The sequence below is a fragment of the Artemia sp. Qi Xiang Cuo genome, chromosome 3 (assembly GCF_049724085.1).
Source record: "Artemia sp. Qi Xiang Cuo chromosome 3, ASM4972408v1, whole genome shotgun sequence".
In the NCBI taxonomy this organism is placed as follows: Eukaryota; Metazoa; Arthropoda; class Branchiopoda; order Anostraca; family Artemiidae; genus Artemia; species Artemia sp. Qi Xiang Cuo.
Window position 1 is genome coordinate 485,203 of NC_142796.1, and position 18,758 is coordinate 503,960.

An 18,758-nucleotide genomic window follows, 5' to 3' on the forward strand; every position below is an offset into this window, starting at 1 on the left:
AAGCAAGTAACAAACTCTTTATTGTTTTCACGAGTTAGATAAACGATGTAGAAATTAATTTCAAGAAATTATGAAAAAATTCTCAGTAAGTAACCATTTCTTTCTTGAAGTCAACTCTTGGATACACAGTACGAAAATTTCATTCAAGAAATTATGAAAATATTTGTAAGTAAGTAAAAAACTCTTTATTGATTCCACCTCTTGGATATACAGTACAGATACTTCATTCAAGAAATTATGAAAAAATCGCAAGTAAGTAACTTTTTTTCTCTTTATCACAAACAATTTTTACTTAGCTACATGATGTAGAAATTTAATTCAAGAAATTATGAAAAAATTCTACGTAAGTAACAATTTCTTTCTTGAAGTCAACTCTTAGATACACAATACGGAAATTTCATTCAAGAAATTATGAAAGTATTTGTAAGTAAGTAACAATCTCTTTATTGATTTCACCTCTTGAATATAAAGTACAGATACTTCATTCAAGAAACGTGATTAAACATGTTTTGAAACTACATGCTATTTGCATGCCTTTCCTTGGCACCTTTCCAAATGAGCAGGGATTCCCCAATGCTTCCTACACATTGCAAAAGTGAGCAGTACGAAAACTCCACGTTTTCAACCAGACTGGTTTTTTTTTTAGACAACACGAGAGACATGCAAAGTCGACATAGCTTTATTTCATTTTTTAAAATTCAAGAAATTATGAAAAAATTCTCAGCAAGTAACAATTTCTTTCTTGAAGTCAACTCTTGTGTAGAAATTTAATTCAAGAAATTATGAAAAAATTCTCAGTAAGAAACAATTTCTTTCTTGAAGTCAACTCTTGGATACACAATACGGGAATTTCATTCAAGAAATTATGAAAAAATTGTAACTAAGTTGCAAATTCTTTCTTGAATTCACTTGTTGAATAAACAAAAAGACATTTCATTCAAGAAATTATGACAAAATTCTAAGTCAGTAACAAACTCTTTATTGTTTTCACGAGTTAGATATACGAGGTAGAAATTAAATTCAAGAAATTATGAAAAAATTGTAACTAAGTAGCAAATTCTTTCTTGAATTCACCTGTTGGATAAACAAAAAGACATTTCGTTCAAGAAATTTTGGCAAAATTCTAAGTAAGTAACAAACTCTTTATTGTTTTCACGAGTTAGATAAACGATGTAGAAATTAATTTCAAGAAATTATGAAAAAATTCTCAGTAAGTAACCATTTCTTTCTTGAAGTCAACTCTTGGATACACAGTACGGAAATTTCATTCAAGAAATTATGAAAATATTTGTAAGTAAGTAAAAACTCTTTATTGATTTCACCTCTTGGATATACAGTACAGATACTTCATTCAAGAAATTATGAAAAAATCACAAGTAAGTAACTTTTTTTTCTCTTTATCACAAACAATTTTCACTTAGCTAAATGATGCAGAAATTTAATTCAAGAAATTATGAAAAAATTCTCAGTAAGTAACAATTTTTTTCTTGAAGTCAACTCTTAGATACACAATACGGAAATTTCATTCATGAAATTATGAAAGTATTTGTAAGTAAGTAACAATCTCTTTATTGATTTCACCTCTTGAATATACAGTACAGATACTTCATTCAAGAAACGTGATTAAACACGTTTTGAAACTACATGCTATTTGCATGCCTTTCCTTGGCACCTTTCCAAATGAGCGGGGATTCCCCACTGCTTCCTACACATTGCAAAAAGTGAGCAGTACGAAAACTCCACGTTTTCAACCAGACTGGTTTTTTTTTTTTTAGACAACACGAGAGACATGCAAAGTCGACATAGCTTTATTTCATTTTTTAAAATTCAATAAATTATGAAAAAATTCTCAGCAAGTAACAATTTCTTTCTTGAAGTCAACTCTTGTGTAGAAATTTAATTCAAGAAATTATGAAAAAATTCTCAGTAAGAAACAATTTCTTTCTTGAAGTCAACTCTTGGATACACAATACGGGAATTTCATTCAATAAATTATGAAAAAATTGTAACTAAGTAGCAAATTCTTTCTTGAATTCACTTGTTGAATAAACAAAAAGACATTTCATTCAAGAAATTATGACAAAATTCTAAGTCAGTAATAAGCTCTTTATTGTTTTCACGAGTTAGATATACGATGTAGAAATTAAATTCAAGAAATTATGAAAAAATTGTAACTAAGTAGCAAATTCTTTCTTGAATTCACCTGTTGGATAAACAAAAAGACATTTCGTTCAAGAAATTATGACAAAATTCTAAGTAAGTAACAAACTCTTTATTGATTTCACGAGTTAGATAAACGATGTAGAAATTAATTTCAAGAAATTATGAAAAAATTCTCAGTAAGTAACCATTTCTTTCTTGAAGTCAACTCTTGGATACACAGTACGGAAATTTCATTCAAGAAATTATGAAAATATTTTTAAGTAAGTAACAAACTCTTTATTGATTCCACCTCTTGGATATACAGTACAAATACTTCATTCAAGAAATTATGAAAAAATCGCAAGTAAGTAACTTTTTTTTTCTCTTTATCACAAACAATTTTCACTTAGCTACATGATGTAGAAATTTAAATCAAGAAATTATGAAAAAATTCTCAGTAAGTAACAATTTTTTTCTTGAAGTCAACTCTTAGATAGACAATACGGAAATTTCATTCAAGAAATTATGAAAGTATTTGTAAGTAAGTAACAATCTCTGTATTGATTTCACCTCTTGAATATACAGTACAGATACTTCATTCAAGAAACGTGATTAAACACGTTTTGAAACTACATGCTATTTGCATGCCTTTCCTTGGCACCTTTCCAAATGAGCGGGGATTCCCCACTGCTTCTTACACATTGCAAAAAGTGAGCAGTACGAAAACTCCACGTTTTCAACCAGACTGGTTTTTTAGACAACACACCCACAGAGATGAAACAGAGTCATAGTGAGAGAGATATCCAAAAACTTGGGTTGATCTAGGTTCACTTAGAGTGGCGCGCCACTCTAAGTGAACCTAGATCAACCCAAAGTGAAACTAGATCAACCAACAAAATGATTCAAACAGTCCAAAGAGACACATACAGCTCAAAGAGATGCACACGGCCCAAAGAGACGCACACATCCAACAGAGACACACAAAGCTCAAAACGACACAAAAAGCTAAAAGAGACACACACAGACCAAAAAGATTCAAAACTGCTCAAAGAGACACACATCCTAAAGAGGCACACACAGCCCAAAGAGACACACACAGGCTAAAGAGATACACACAGCCCGAAGAGACAAAAAAACGCCCATACAGACACATACAGACCAAAAGATTCAAACGCCCCAAAGAGACACACATAGCCCAAAGAGACACACACGTCCCCTAACTCTCCAAAACATCACTTGTGTATTATACAGTGCATAACTACCCCATCTCCTCCAATTCGCAAATCCCATTACTCCTTTTTTTGCAAATGTTAATCAAACGTTGTAACTGTACCCCTCCCCTCCCCCCCCCTTTAACTGAACTCTCGTGCATCTCAACCCTCCATGCAGTCCATCTCCCTCAAAACACTTTTCAGCCATTTCTTGTTAATTTTTTTCTTTATTTCTAAACTATTTTAAATTGACAATACTCTCCAAAACATCACTTGTGTATTATACAGTACACTATCACTCCATCTCCTCAAAATCGCAAATCCCCCCTCGTGAAAACGGACCCTCTATGTAAATGAACCGCAGTATAAGCGAAACCCTATACAACTGAAACCCCGTACTCCTTAAATCTCGTACTATTCAGCTTTCGTGCAACTCAGCCCAAAGTAAGTAGACCCCCCCGGGGACCGTAAGATCCTCTAGAATTTGATCCTTCTCTCCAATACCTCACTTATGTATTATACAGTGCATAACCACCCCATCTCCTCCAATTCGCAAAACCCATTACCCTTTTTTTTGAAAATGTTAATCAACCATTTCCGATTCGTCTTTAGGTATTTTTCAAATTTATAACAAATTACCTCAGTTGACAGCTCATTTGGGATTACCTTAAATGTTAATCAGTTTAATCTTTTTTTTTCTCCATTGATACAATTAATCACTAATTAATATTGTTCATTGTCTACGTAAATTAAGTTATCTCTTGCCCTACAGAAATGAGGAGACAAACAAATTTTTTTGTCTGCTTTTCAAAATGATCGTATTTGGAAATCTGTCATTTAACACTAAGAAGTAAATTGAGTAACCCTTTCACAATAACAATAGGCTTAGCAGCGATTAAATCTCATTGTCGGCGACAATTCAATCAGAGCTGTTCAAATGGAATACCTTTTCGCAAATTGAGTTAGCTTCTATTTCATAGACAAAATATTTGAATTCCTTTTATTCAAATCACCTATCAAGTTATCAAAAAACTTGTCCGTTAAAACTCGAAACAAGACGCGCTGGTTTTATAATACAGGTTTAATTAATTGCGTAAATCTCTTGGCAAAGATGTAATGACCTGTAGAATAGAATACCTACCAGAAAAACCTGTTTGGTACGGGGGCGTTGGCAAAGTATAAGGTTGATTACTACTTTCGTTTTAATTATTCATTTGCGTTGAGCCAAAATCAAAACCTGTATTAATTCAAAAACATTCAGAAATTAAATAAAAAACAAGTTGTTTTTAACTGAAAGTAAGGAGCGACATTAAAACTTAAAACGAACAAAAATTTTTGCGTATATAAAAGGGGCTGTTCCCTGCTCAACGCCTCACTCTTTACACTAAAGTTTGACTCTTTCTCACAAACTCTATTTTTTAAAATTATAAAAAAAACTTTAGCGTAAAGAGCGAGGCGTTGAGGAGGGGACGGCCCCTTTCATATACGGAATAGTTTCTGTTCGTTTTAAGTTTTAATGTAAAAAACTTACTTTCAGTTAAAAATACATTGTTTTTTTTTACTTAATATTGTCAAAAGCTCCCTTTCCAACTACCTCTGTGAGCGAGAAAAGATGAATCAAGATCCTTTCTAAAGGAATGGTCTTACAAAAAGAATAAGAACCAAATAATTAGGTGGATTGAGATTAAACCAATCGATAGAACTTGGTTCATTTGCGGGACTAGTATGGTCTTTCCAGCTTTCCAAAAAACAAGTCACATTGCGGTTTTTGATAAACCACAGCTGAAGATTTTTTAACCTTTTTAACATGTCCATACTTGAACCATCAATAATGGAAACATTTTGCAGTGTAAGCCATATTTAATAAAAGCCACTTCATATTAGCCACAATACTTTTTTGAAGTCACATTAGCTACATTCACATAATACATAATAAGGCACAGTTAACATCAGCAATATGCTATGCAGTGCTAGCCACATTTTTCGGTGAATATAGTGAAAAAAATGCATTATATGAGACTTACCCGTCACCGTTTATATCAGCAGTTTCAAGTTCATAGCCGAAAGAAGAAGCAAACTGTTCACCACTTAGCACCAGACGAATGTTCATTACAGCGTCACGACTTGGTTTAGTCGCCAGCACCACTTGTCCTGTCCCGTTTGCACGAGGGGCCCCGGCGGCATATGCCATAGTCCCAGAGAAAAACTTACCACCTGTCACCGACATACCTGGAAAAAGACAGAATTAAAAGAGAGGAAAGAGGGTACTGATGTAATGGACAGACAATGGGAGAGGGACAGAGTAGCTCTGCGGAGAGCTCCTATCACAACGGTTGTGGTTACTAAAACGTCGTTATATTTCACAGAATACCTGTCAGAGTAAATTTCAACAAACAATTAAAGAATATGCAAAAAAAAAACATAATAATATAGCTTAAAACACCAAAAATCGGTGACCTAAGCGGGAAATATACGAACATTTTAGCTGGAATTGTAAAAAAAATAGACTTCTAGCGGGGAAGAGGATTGGTACACAAGCCTGCAGCCCCCTCCCCCTGCCTAGTGAGTGTATGCATTTAGAGCTAATGATAACTCAGACGAGGATTTGAAAGAGGCCAACTTTAGATGAGACGTTACGCCACATCAATGAACTCAAGATTTTGAAACACATGTTTTTGGTACGTTCATTGTAAAAATAAAAAAACAGCAAAATTGTCTCCCATAGATTTAGAGAAAAATAAATTTTGCCCCGTCTCCCCTAAATTTCCTTGAACCCACGCCTCTGAGAGAGATGAGTCCTATGATATTCTTTTACGATGCATTGTCCGGTTCATAATAACTTTATCGGCGCTAGAGGACATGGTTATCATATTGGATCTATATGCATTAACAACTTAACAACTATTAACAACCAGGGGCGGATCCAGGACTTTTTCAGGGGGGAGGGGCGCAAAATAGGTTTATCCGATAAACTTGCGTTAGGAGCTAGTTTAATTAACGCAAACTTGCGTTAATCAAGCTGGCTATCAAGCTGGTGGAATGACGGTATTGGACCAGGGGTGGAAACACGATTTATTGCAAAAGCTGTGGAAAAAGTGCTACAAGATCAAGAGATCCAGGTTTGGCAAGAAGACAAGGTTAAGTCACAATCCCTCGGAATATATAGAAACATTAAAAAAGCCTCGAGAGAAGAAATATATCTAAAATTTGGGCTCCAAAATGATACTTTAAAATGGGTCTTATTAGTAAGAGGGAATTTTATGCCGCTTGGGGGGAGAAGAAAGTATTTAGGGAGAATTAAGGTACGGAGTGGTCCCTTCTCTTGTCCGATAAGCGAGGAGTCTGAAGATTTAGAACATTTTATGTGTTATTGTGAAGAACTGAAGGTACTTAGAACAGAAATTTTTGGGAGGGATGTCATGGATAGAAGGTGTTTAGAAAATACAATAGGAAGTAGTTACAAAGTAGGTATTATAAATTTGGGATATTTTGTGAGTGTGGGGATAAGACATATGGAGGGTTTTCTATCGTATTGTTATTTTCAAAAGGGTTTGAACTTATTATTATGTTTTATGCGTTTTGTTGTATTTGTATTATCCATGGCCCATGGGGCTTTTTTGAGAAATATATCTATATCTTAAGTTGTTCTGATGACCTTGTTGTATTAGCTACTCATCCTCCAACACCAAAAATGATTTGTGAGAGCTGCTGTTGATCATTTTATCCAATACAACTCTCCAAAATTAAAGTGTGCGTGTTTTCGCCACAAGTACTGTCGGGCAAACTCATCATGCTGCTTAGATTATGTGGTAATAATCTGTCCTTTCAGAGAGAATTTCGTTGTTTTGATTGTATTTACAGTATAATGTGCATTTGTTTGATGACGCTCATATTCACCCTGTTTTCAGGCCAGTTTATTTCAGAAATAACCTGCTACTCCCGTCAGTTCAGTCTTACTCGAAAGATGGTAAGATTCTTTTTCATTCCTACAGTGGTTTTCCATTGGCAAAGTAGGCCTGTCACTCAATCTGATTGGTAGATTATTTTTAGTTAACCATATATAGATCATTTAACATACTTACGTTAAGCAGCTGGTGTTGCAGAATGGCAATGTGAAATAATTAGTAACTGTTAGCATCGTTACCGCAAAGTGGCTCGAACTCACATATTTCAAGAAACGACTATTAACAACTATATTGGGTCTAACTCATGTTTTTAATTCTTCGAGTGAAACTGCGTGATCATAGAAGCACGCATGATGATCCCCTACATTTTTACTGTCTTACTATACTGTCTTACTATGCTAGTGCTACTACGATATGTTTTAACAGCAGTACGTCAACGCTTTTACGTCCTCTGTGGAAGAATCACTTCATCTGATAACTATACCGTTGCTGCTTATGAATTTACGACCCTCCTGATTTGCTAGAGCTGTATGGGCTTCTCAAAACTAGCTATTTGTGTTTTTTCTTTGTTTCTTTTCTTAATTGTTTGTTTTTTTGGTAATATGTAATTTTTTTTCCTCAAATAAAGTATTGAACTGAATCAATAGCCTAACCTTTAAAGATGAAGCAGAGTTGTCGATACAAGACGTACAGCTGGTTGACTGATAGCTCTTCTGTCTTCCGTACACTGAAACTGACTGTTCGTTCCACTTTTCATTTGTATTTAATTTCCATATGGGCCGAGAACAGCTGCAAGGGGCGACATCGTCAGCCAAATGGATCAGAACAACCATGAGTTTGCCCAACGTTTATTAGATATTCACGTGAGGTAAAACTGTGGAGAGCCAGTCTTTGAGAGTATGACTGTCAAGTAGTCCCTGAAGCCGCACCGCGCCGACACGACGGCGGCGAACGTGGTATTTAATATCGGTGGCGGCACACAGCCAGACGCGCCGAAATTTTTCCGGCCTCCTCGGCCACATGAACAATGGGCAGCCCTAAGTCTGCATCTAAAACCTGATCAAGCTTGCTCAGTTCCTCAATCACAAAAAAACTTCGGATTTCTGTTTTTCGAATTCACGGCTTAAATCAGAGCCTCTGTAAGTCAAGGCTTTGACAATAAGTCTAGCCTTTCTCACCAAATCACAAACCTCTGTAACTTTTGACACTCCATCAGCTGTGATCAGATTGTGAAGCCCATGTCCAACACAATCTCTTGACTTCACGTCCAGAATTGTTCAGAATCTTACTGCATTTGCACCTTAATCACATTTGCACCATTTGCTACATTTGCACCTCCCTCCAATGTCAAAAAGCTTCACATGCACGATATTCTTTTCTAATGTTGTCAGCTGTATGTCGCTCATCACCAAAACAGTTGGTTGAAAGTAGTTATATTCTTCATCTCAAAATTTGGAGTGATGGACATGAGTCTGTGACGCTGATAGCTAAGATGACGGTGGTTATCCGTCCAGATATCCGTAGCCATAGCTTCACTTCTAAACTCTACCCTGTTGCCAATGATCTTTTTACTGTTGTGAACGTTGCATAATATATGTCCTGCAAGCAGGAAATGGCAATGTTTCTTTCACTTGGCAAGTCTTCTACATCTTCAACAATATCATACTTTCCACAAGAACTGTGAAAAGCCTATTCTATTTACAATATTGAAGGGAAGATTATCCTGTGCACACAGCAAAGCAAGATCTCTTCCAAGAACATACTTTGCATCTGAATCCATACTAGCATTGGACCTTGGGAGAATGCTGCAAATGTGCTTCTTCTTTGTGTCTGCAGAAATAAGCTTTTTTATAAGGGGAACTAATTTGCACCTTTACCGTATGGCCTATGCGTCCTACACTACAGGGGGAACTAAACTGCACCTTTACCCTCTTTTCTTATCAACACTGAATAACCCTCCAAAATTCTTTTCTGAAAGAAGTGGTCGAGTGATGAAATTTAAAGTTAAAGTTTAAGGCTACTTCAACTCCAATGTGCTCTTCTCACTGCGCAAAAAAAATGTGATTCATTTCTATACCTAGCTCTAGCTCTTTTCCAGATAACATCCGGAATTGCCTAATGCTCTTTTACCTACCTCTTTTCATCCGAAAAATCAGAAAGAAAAAAAATAATAGAATTTCAAAGTGGAAGGTAGAATTTTTGTTTCAAGAAAAATTTCTCCTTCTTCTTCCTAAGAACCGACGTACATGACAAGCACAAGATGACAGTTTTTATCTTTAAGAAACAGATTAGCTGGGATGACGGTTGAAGCTTGGAGGTTGATACCGATAAGAAATAAGAGAGTAAAAAAATGGCGGCGAATTACTGACGCTGTCGCCGTAAGAATCAGAGGCGGCGGCGTCAGTGCACTGTTGCAAGCTCGGCAGCGCACCACCGTTTTTTTTCGGCGGCGCGCCGCTGACTTTTCGGCGCGGCTTTGGGGTCTACTGTCAAGGTTCTTTAAAGAAGAACGTTCAAGAATCTCAAGCAGACGACTAAACGTTCTAACCATGTAAAATTTCTCCAACAGACCTCTAGTCTTAATTTTGGATTGATTTGTGCCCGCGCTGGGATGGCCTCTGATTTTTTGCCTACTGCTACTTTTTTTACTTGTCTTATTTTATCTGTAATGCTTGTGTTACTTTCTATTACATTTCAATTACTTATGAATTAAGCTTATGCAATTAGCCATTACTTATGACACATCAAGCTCTGCTCTCCGAAAGCTACAGTTATAATTTTGTTGTAACAACTGCATTAATGAAGATTTGCCTTACCTAAAATATTAAAAACAGCCTGGTAATGTTGTATCCCTGTGCCAAAAGCTCAAACCAGCCTTGATATTAGGAATAAGCAACAACGCCATTTTCTTGCCATAAATATTCACTTTTCTCCTTTAAACAGAGTTAGCATCCCATTTATTTTCATGAAGTATTCAATTTTCTACTGAGGCAGAGATAGTATCCCACGGCATTAAATAACCACATCCATAATTAAACAGCCTAACCAATATGTGATTTAGTGCAAACAAAGCTACTCTTTTGATTACATACACAAACTGTTAAAAAAAAACTTACTAAAGTCTTTTATTATTATATCTTCACGCTCTTTTCTCATGGTTGTAATAATAGACATTTACGTATGGATCAATATTAGGAGTAGACCCCGAAGCCGCGCCGAAAAGTCGGCGGCGTTTTCAGTCTCTTGCAAGCATTGATGGTAAAAGTTGAAGTTAGGTTAGGTTATGTTACAAATCTCAGAATTTGGTTAACAACCTAACCTGGCCTATCACCATCAAACCTTGCATAAAACTGAAAACGTTCACTGGCAACGCTGACTATATCCAAGGAGAAAAAAGGGCATTTCGGACTTTCACTGGTGAATGTCGACATTCATCATTCATTATAACACATACAATGACTTGTATTCACTATAGACTAATAGATAGAATGTTTTTTCTCCAAAATCTATTAATACAAGGGAAAATGAAGGGCACAAAATAGATTCATGTTAACTTTTTACATAGATAACTTTTTGCATAGCAGCAGTCATTAAAAGTACCCTCTATAAGAGTCACCCCCTTAACATCCATACTGCATGCCAAATCCAAGTAAATTATTGCGGTTGAAGGGCGACTAAGCCCTGCAGACATCAACTAAACTCCTCAAAATCAAAAATCTCGACACATTTTTCATATTAGCTTAATATTGAAGTTCATTTCAAGATTTCAATCATGACCCGTCAGGATTTTTCAGCTTCGCGCTCTTGTCTCGCTCTGTTTCCTCTGCCTTTTCTGAGCATGTCTCAAGTTGAATTTCCATGTCTCCGGCGTTACGTTGTGATGGAAGAGCAACACCACCGTCGCATCTGGATCGCTATCAAGGCCGTATCCAGGGGGGGGGGGGGTACCCAGTTTGAACCCCCCCCCCCGAAATTCTTGACCGAGTCGAAAATTAGTAAAATCTTAGTAAAAATTGGTCGAAAACCGAGTCGAAAATTAGTACCCCCCCCCCGAACAAAAATCCTGGATCCGCTCTTGATTGCTATCCTCAATTTTGCAAGAATGTCACATTAAAATAAAAATAACGTCGAAAAAATCTGAGCTATATATATATATATATATATATATATATATATATATATATATATATATATATATATATATATATATATATATATATATATATATATATATATATATATATATATATATATATATATATATATATATATATATATATATATATATATATATATATATATATATGAATCAGTCATTTCACTTCGCATCTAAACGAGACAATATCTGTCATCATTCGAGCCTAAACGATTTTTGATGGGTTGCAAAAAAAATTTGTGCTTGCCATCTAACGTTACGTAGCGAAATGCCAAAGATGCGTATGCTTTTTAATTCTACTCAGTATCGATAACAGAGCTGCTGCTTGTCGGATTGTATTTACAGATATTTTTGTTTTTTAATTTTGCTTAAGAAGATTAACGCCATCTAATATTACCAAGTAACCTTAAAGATGGATATGCTTTTTGATTATACTCAGTACCTACTTTCGATTAAATCATACACAGGTTTTCAGGCAAACATGGGCCATGTCCCTTCCAAAACTACCCCCTCTCCTTATAAATGATGGCCAGCATGAATAAAAGTTGAGCCTTACAATCAGTCAGTCCACTTTCAGCAAATGGGATGGATGTAAACGAGAAGATGTCTGTCATCACTCGAGGTTAAACGATTGTTGATGGCTTGCATAAATTATTCATACTACAATCTGTTTTATACGCAGCGGGAATGAGTCTACGAACCAAAAAGACCGTGTTTTGCAAATTATGTTTAATCTCTCCAAGTGTTATAAACTACAAACCATAATCGGTGTAGACTAATTAAGCTAGGAGACAGCTTTATTAATGACATGTCAACTGCTAGGTAACAAGTTACAACTTAAACGCTCTTCTGCATGATCTGCTGGAAATGAGAGCCATGTGCAGAATTGTGTTTTAGTTTACTCTCCCTTCTTATTGGGGAGTTTATTTCGACTTAGCGTACAATATGAAAGCTGATGGGGTGACTTAGTGTGGGAATATATAAAGACGTCGAATCCTATCAAAATTTAATAAGAAATTGTTAAATTTCACCTCTCTTCGTGAGCAGGCACGTACACAGAGTGGGGAGGGGGGTTAGTTCCATGTCTATACCGTTAGATACACACAAAAATGCTCAGACACAGTGGGAGGCCCTCTTTTAGAGGCACCCCCTCCAAAAAAGGTACCACCATTTTTAAGATTCATCTATATTTTTCATATTGTTTACGTCTTTTTTATATTTTCGAATTCGGGCCACACTTAAATGCAGACCTCCTCCAAAATAGTTTTTTTTATACACTTGTAAACTTTTGAATGTAAGTCTTGGAACAGGAAACATGCCACCCAATTTTGATGCAACGTGGGTCAAAGTTATCTTGCAATGTACATTGGATTCTAGAACCCCCAGTAAAACACAGGCTTATAGAATTTATGATGCTTTGTCTTATGGAAATGGGAATCAGAAAAACTAGGTTTATAATAGCAGAAAGTAGAACTTGGTCAATTTTAATATAGTATAACGTGTTTCTAGGGACCTTGGAAATCATTTATAATCGGATTTCTGAAGTGTTTAAAGTAGTTCCTCTCGTGCAGTACTTCTGTGAAGTTCTTCTCTTGTGTTTGTTTTCAAACCATGTAAAAAGACATACTTTGTAGAATAAATGAATAGTTTATAGTAAAGACATTCTTCTTCTATCTCCTCCCACGTGAACCCTTAGCTCTGAACAATTCGGCTACATGCTTACCAGTACCTATATTAGATGTTTATCAATGTAAACCCAGACATCACCAGAAATGAATAGTAAAAGGTTTCCACACGCCTGTTGGGAGCATTAGAGAGCATACCAGAACACTAGAAGATGATGGAAGCCCCTCGCTTTGGTGTCTTCGAGAATTCTCCTCCTCCTCCCCCAGAACAAATGTTAAAATTTCAAGTAGATCAATATGGGAGCATATTAGACAATCCAATGACCATTATAAACTATCCTAATGTTACGAAAAGAACTACCCATCAGATTAAGTAGAACGTGCAGCCAAAGCCGTACCCAGAGGAGGGAACGGGTTTCAGCCCTTCTCCCCTGAAATATTTGTCCAACTCGTGAAAACATAACAAAAAAGCATATACAAAAATTTTTGATGCTTTTTTTAAAGATTCTTCTGTAGATACCCCCTAAATTAAAAATCCTAGATACGCCCAGGGGCGCAGATATTTCGGCCGTAGGAGAACTTAGTGCTGCGACGAGTCGTAAAAGACGCAGCCTGTTGGTAAAATACATTTCAGTCAAATTTCTTATAGCTACACAAAAAAGCTAAAATACTCCTCACTTAAATTATTATAGACAACAGGGATGCTAAATAGAGGGGGACATGGTTGTAACCGCCTCTTTCAGATTATAATAATTACCCCAGATTATAATAATTACCCTTTTTGGTATTTTCATGGAATTAAATTGTCCCTAGCCTACTACATTTTGAAAAGTACAATTTTTGTGTAATTGTTTTGTGTGTTGTTTATGTCCAGGGGCACAACTCCAGCATTTTTATGGGGGAGGGCGCAAGAGGGGTTTCCATCAGGTGAGTCAAGGGGCATGGGTTGTATAATAATTTTTCTCCAATTATTAGGGGCAACTGCCCCCCCCCCCGAAAAAAACGACACCACTGTGAATGTCGACATTCACCAATGAATGTCCGAAATACTTTTTTTTTCTCCTTGAGTTTAGTCAGTAATACCATTCCACTTTTTCAATTTTCTGTAAGGTCTGACGATAACAGGTTAGGTTAGGGTTCCAACCCGTTTCTGAGGTTTGTAACCAAGGCTAACCTAACCTTAACTTTTACCATCTAGGCTTGTATAAGACTGAAAAAGCGGATTCGCAAATAAGTTAATAAGCTAAAAGCTAATTGAATCCAAACAAAGAAAAAGGAATTTCGAACATTCCCCTGTGAATGTCGACATTAACCAGATTTCGGGCAATCACAGTAACATAATCATTAAAAAATCGAAGATGCCCCCCCCCCCGTGTATTTTCGTAAACTAGCGCCCTGATAAACAAGCTTATTTTTATTTAAAAGGCACCTGTTTCCCATTTATAAGCCTGACTAGACAACTAAATTGTGCTAATTAGGAGATGAACCTTGGCAAACAAGAGTATCACCACACACGTTGCAACACTTGTTTTACATTCATGATGTAGGCTAAGCACAACTTAGCGACGTCAAAACCCCAAGTAAATAATAAAGTTTACTGCTAACAAACGTAGTGGAGATTTGTTCAGGTATAAGGTGAATTATCCAATTGGTTTAATTATGCTAAGGACAACAACCTCCCCCCCCCCGCACAGTCTTAAAAGTCAGTATATTTATGGAAGCCATCACTAGTTTTGCCAGAGCATAATTTTCGCGTTTTTTTGTTTTTTGGAGGTTACGAATTATTTTTTTTTTTAATCAGAGCTCTTTTCAAAGCGAATCTATATTGAAAAACCACACTTTCGAAGCATTTTCGTTGAGATATCTTTGATATCACTTCGTAGAAATATTGACACATTTGGTTTTTGGTTGAGACATCTTCTACTTAAGCATCTAGTAAAACTGACCATAACATGAATAAGAATGGATTACTGACCACCTTTATGTCATAAAAATTGTCAGTTTTAGTCCCCCTTTCATTTAGACTGACATATTTTCACCCCGCAAGCTATTACCATTTTTAGAGGGATTCTAGAGACCAGAAACTTTCCAAAAGGGGTATGTTGAACCTCAAAAACGACTTTAGGGTCAAAAGGATTAAAGTTTTATTTTTGAGGGTAACACCAAATTCAGTGTCAAACGCTTCCAACTCCCTGTACATGAACACATAAGGTTCCTTCACATCCTCTTCTAATCGTACGGTTTACCCCTTGCAAGTCATCTTGCAGACCACAAACCTGACATAAAAATCGTATAAAAAAAAACAATCAATCGCGAAAAAAAACCGTTTCATTTTCAGGCCATTGCATGTGCCTTGTCTACGCCCCCTACATTTAGACGAAATGATATTCATATTTGACGCTAGCTGAAGGGGTTGCCTACTTTCCACTAGCTGAAATATATCTCCGATCGCCACTTGTTTCACCAATCATGGCACACCCCACCGCTGGTGATACACGGTTGCCAAAGGGCATTTTTACTTTTTGTTTTCTTTTTTTTTACACGTCTTCCCCTTGGGTGACATCTGGAAACTTTGAGGTCTAAAAAGGCCACGTTTTTAAAACATACACTTTTTTTTCAATCAAACATTTTTAATTTTTTTTTTTTTTACCTTTACGCACGAAAAACTTAGATGCTTTTTTTGCCCGCTTTTCTCTTATCACAGCTAGATGTTTTTCCCGTTTTTAGTGGCTTGCTCATTTTCTTTACTTTCTATAAATTGGCAACACTGTCCAAAATCAAAAAATTAAAATGATGCACCACTGACAGCCAGAAAAAAAAGAATCATAAACAAGCATTTAGAAAGGGAGGATCCTGACTCTCAGTTCAAATGAAATTTAACCAGAGAGTCACCAAAAGTATCCTTCTTTTACTCATTTTGACACTCCGGCCCCAAAAAAGTTTTGGCAGCCTTAGCGTAGTAAACTTCAACTTCTACCAAAGTGGAAAACCCATCACGCTAGCTAAGAGGTCCAAGACAGAAAGACTTTTTTCAGGCCTAATGCATTGCTTGCGTCTTCCTGTCAGCCATCGAGAAACTTTGACTAAAGGAGAATAGCCTTTATCTCTTTTCAAACACATTTCAGACTTGTGGATAGCTTCTGTCAAACTTTCATTTTTACCCCAACTTGATCCATGAATAGCAAAGCCTCTTCCCCATTGTCAGCCCGTCAAGAATATGCTTACGGAATAGATGAACAAATAGAAAAGAGGACAAGGGTTGACAAGGATAAGAAATGAACAGTCATCCTCTTCAAAATTTTGACGTTAGTTTTTTGTCGTCTTCTATAACTCAGCCTTCCAAAGGCGAGAGTAGGAATCACGCCCATAAACAAGAAAGCCAGGGGGTTCAAAATCTAAAATAGTAACGTTAAGGTTGTTATCGTCTTTTGAAATTAAGCCTTTCACGTGTCAAAGTATTATCGGGCTTGTATGGGAATAAAGCCTTAGGGCAAGTCCCCTTGAAATTTCGAATTTTTGCTATTTCTCCAGAATATCTCAAATTTTTCCAGGATTCATCTGTACACATATAGTACATTATACATTGACCGTCGTAAATCAAAGTGAATCGATTGCTGTAGATTGAGAAAGAAAAAAAGTCCTGGAGAATGACCCATAAATGGATTGAAGATGCATCTAGGGAAGGAAAGGGATAATAGAAGGGACATCCAATTTTGTTCATACTAGCTAATAAATCCGTTTCAAAAATTACAATATTTCCAGTCCTACTATAGGGAGAGAGAGAGAGATAAAGGGGGGGGGGATATAAAAATGCAGTTTCTGTCTCATACTAGCAACTAGCAACTGATTTATCAAACAGTTCGTGGTAGCAAACTTTAAATAAGGACTAATTACTCTTAATAATAATTACTCTAAGTAATTACTCTAAAAATCGGAAATTAAAAGTCCTAGTGCCCTTTTTGTGTAACCGAAAAGATCAGAGCGCTACTAGCTCCCCTCCCACGCTTCTTTTTCCCCAAAGTCGTCCGATCAAGATTTTGAGATAATCATTTGCTAAGTAGTGTTGAAAGGTCTAATAACCATGCCTTTGGTCTTTGGATATAAAATTACCCCCATAGTCCCTGGGGAAAGGTCTGTAAGTTATGAATTTCGCCCATTGTTTACGTATAGTATTTGTTATTGGGAAGTAAACAGACATTTCTTGGGGGAGATTTTCTGCTAGAGGAATTTTCAACGAGGGGAATTGTCCGTGGGGAGGGAAGTTTCCGGGCGGTGAACTTTTCAGGGAAATTTTACACAGGGGAATGTGCAAGTATTCCTATACAAAATTCTTTTTATTTGTCTTACATTCTCTTTGCTGACTCAATTGTATATGTGGAGATGTTGAGGGTAATTGTACGGAGAAATTTTCACCGGGTTAGAATTGTCTCGAGGATCTTTCGGGTGGGGGGGATTTTCTACAAGAGAAATTCTCCATGGGACTGCTTTCTAGCGGGGGGGGGGTATTTTACGTGAGAAGGACTTTCCATTTAGCAATTCTCCGAGGGAATTTTCTATGAAGGGGGATCCGGATTTCCTGGCCAAACGAGCAAAAACTATTAGGTATGTGAGGGAGTTGTCCCTCCTCAGTACCTCGCTCTTTACGCTAAAGTTTGACTTTTTGTCCCAATTCTTTAAGAACGACTCATGTAACACAAAGGCCGTTTAATCAAAACAATACGAAGCTTTTTTTAAAAGTACTAAAAAACTAGCTTGAAGAGTGAAGTATTGAGGAGGGGGCAACCCTTCTCATATAATTAATAATTTCTGTCCATTTTAAGCTTAATTCATGTCACTTTTTTCAATATGCAGATTGACAGACTTTATTTTGTGACTTATAAAAACAATTAAAATATACAAAAATAAAAATGGAGTGGAAAATAAAAACTGAAAAGGTAAAAAAAGGACAAATATTAATATTAAGATATTAAACAAATATTAAGATATTAAACAAATATTGTTTTGGCAAGTCCTCCCCAAAAATTCGGCTATGAACCCGATTTAAGCTCTTAAACACTGTAGATTGCTGTTGAAGTTGCGCTACAATCTGTTGAGGAGGAGTAAAATTCTAATGTATAATAACCTTACAGCTTGATGTTTAGCCTCACTATAGCTGCTATAACTACATTTTGAGAAGAACTTATCTCGGCAACCCTGTTTCACATGCCAACTTACAAGCCGACAAAAGAATTATAATAAATGGTTTTAGGGCAACAATGAATAGAACAAAGCCAAATTCGACTTAACAAATATTTGATACTTACAATTTGCTAACAGCGATAAGCAGGCAATATTGACAAAATTGCGTGATTACAGTAAATACGTATTTGCAAAGAATGACCCAGATCGATTATCTCTGATGACTAATTTGTGGAGTATTGGCAATTGTGGCGTGCTCTATGGCAGCGATTAGGCTAAGGATTAGGATAAAAGGATGGGGTTTTATTGGGTTTAATCTGCTGTATTAAGACATCAATTAATTTCTGTGGCCGACATTAATCACAGATATGCAAATATGTATGGCTCTTGGGCCGGGTAGGGAACAGATATTTCCTGGGTGGAGGCGTTCTAAGTCAGAAAAACACCGAATTAACCTTAAGGACCAATTCTTCGCCCTTGTCCCTCTCCGAGCAGGAACGAGTTAATTCAGTGTTACAAATGGTAGGCTAATCCAATTCAA

The 18,758-nt window shown here is 36.3% G+C and overlaps 1 protein-coding gene across 1 annotated transcript in view; it reads right to left on the bottom strand.

Moving 5' to 3' along the window:
* Positions 1–5,373: 5,373 nt before the first annotated feature.
* The window catches only part of LOC148953629 (integrin alpha-PS1-like), a 117,409-nt gene continuing 104,024 nt past the window's right edge, over positions 5,374–18,758 (bottom strand). The window contains exon 7 of the mRNA XM_089087260.1: positions 5,374–5,582. Within this exon, the coding sequence (XP_088943386.1) occupies positions 5,374–5,582 (209 nt within the window). The remainder of the gene's footprint in view (positions 5,583–18,758) is intronic.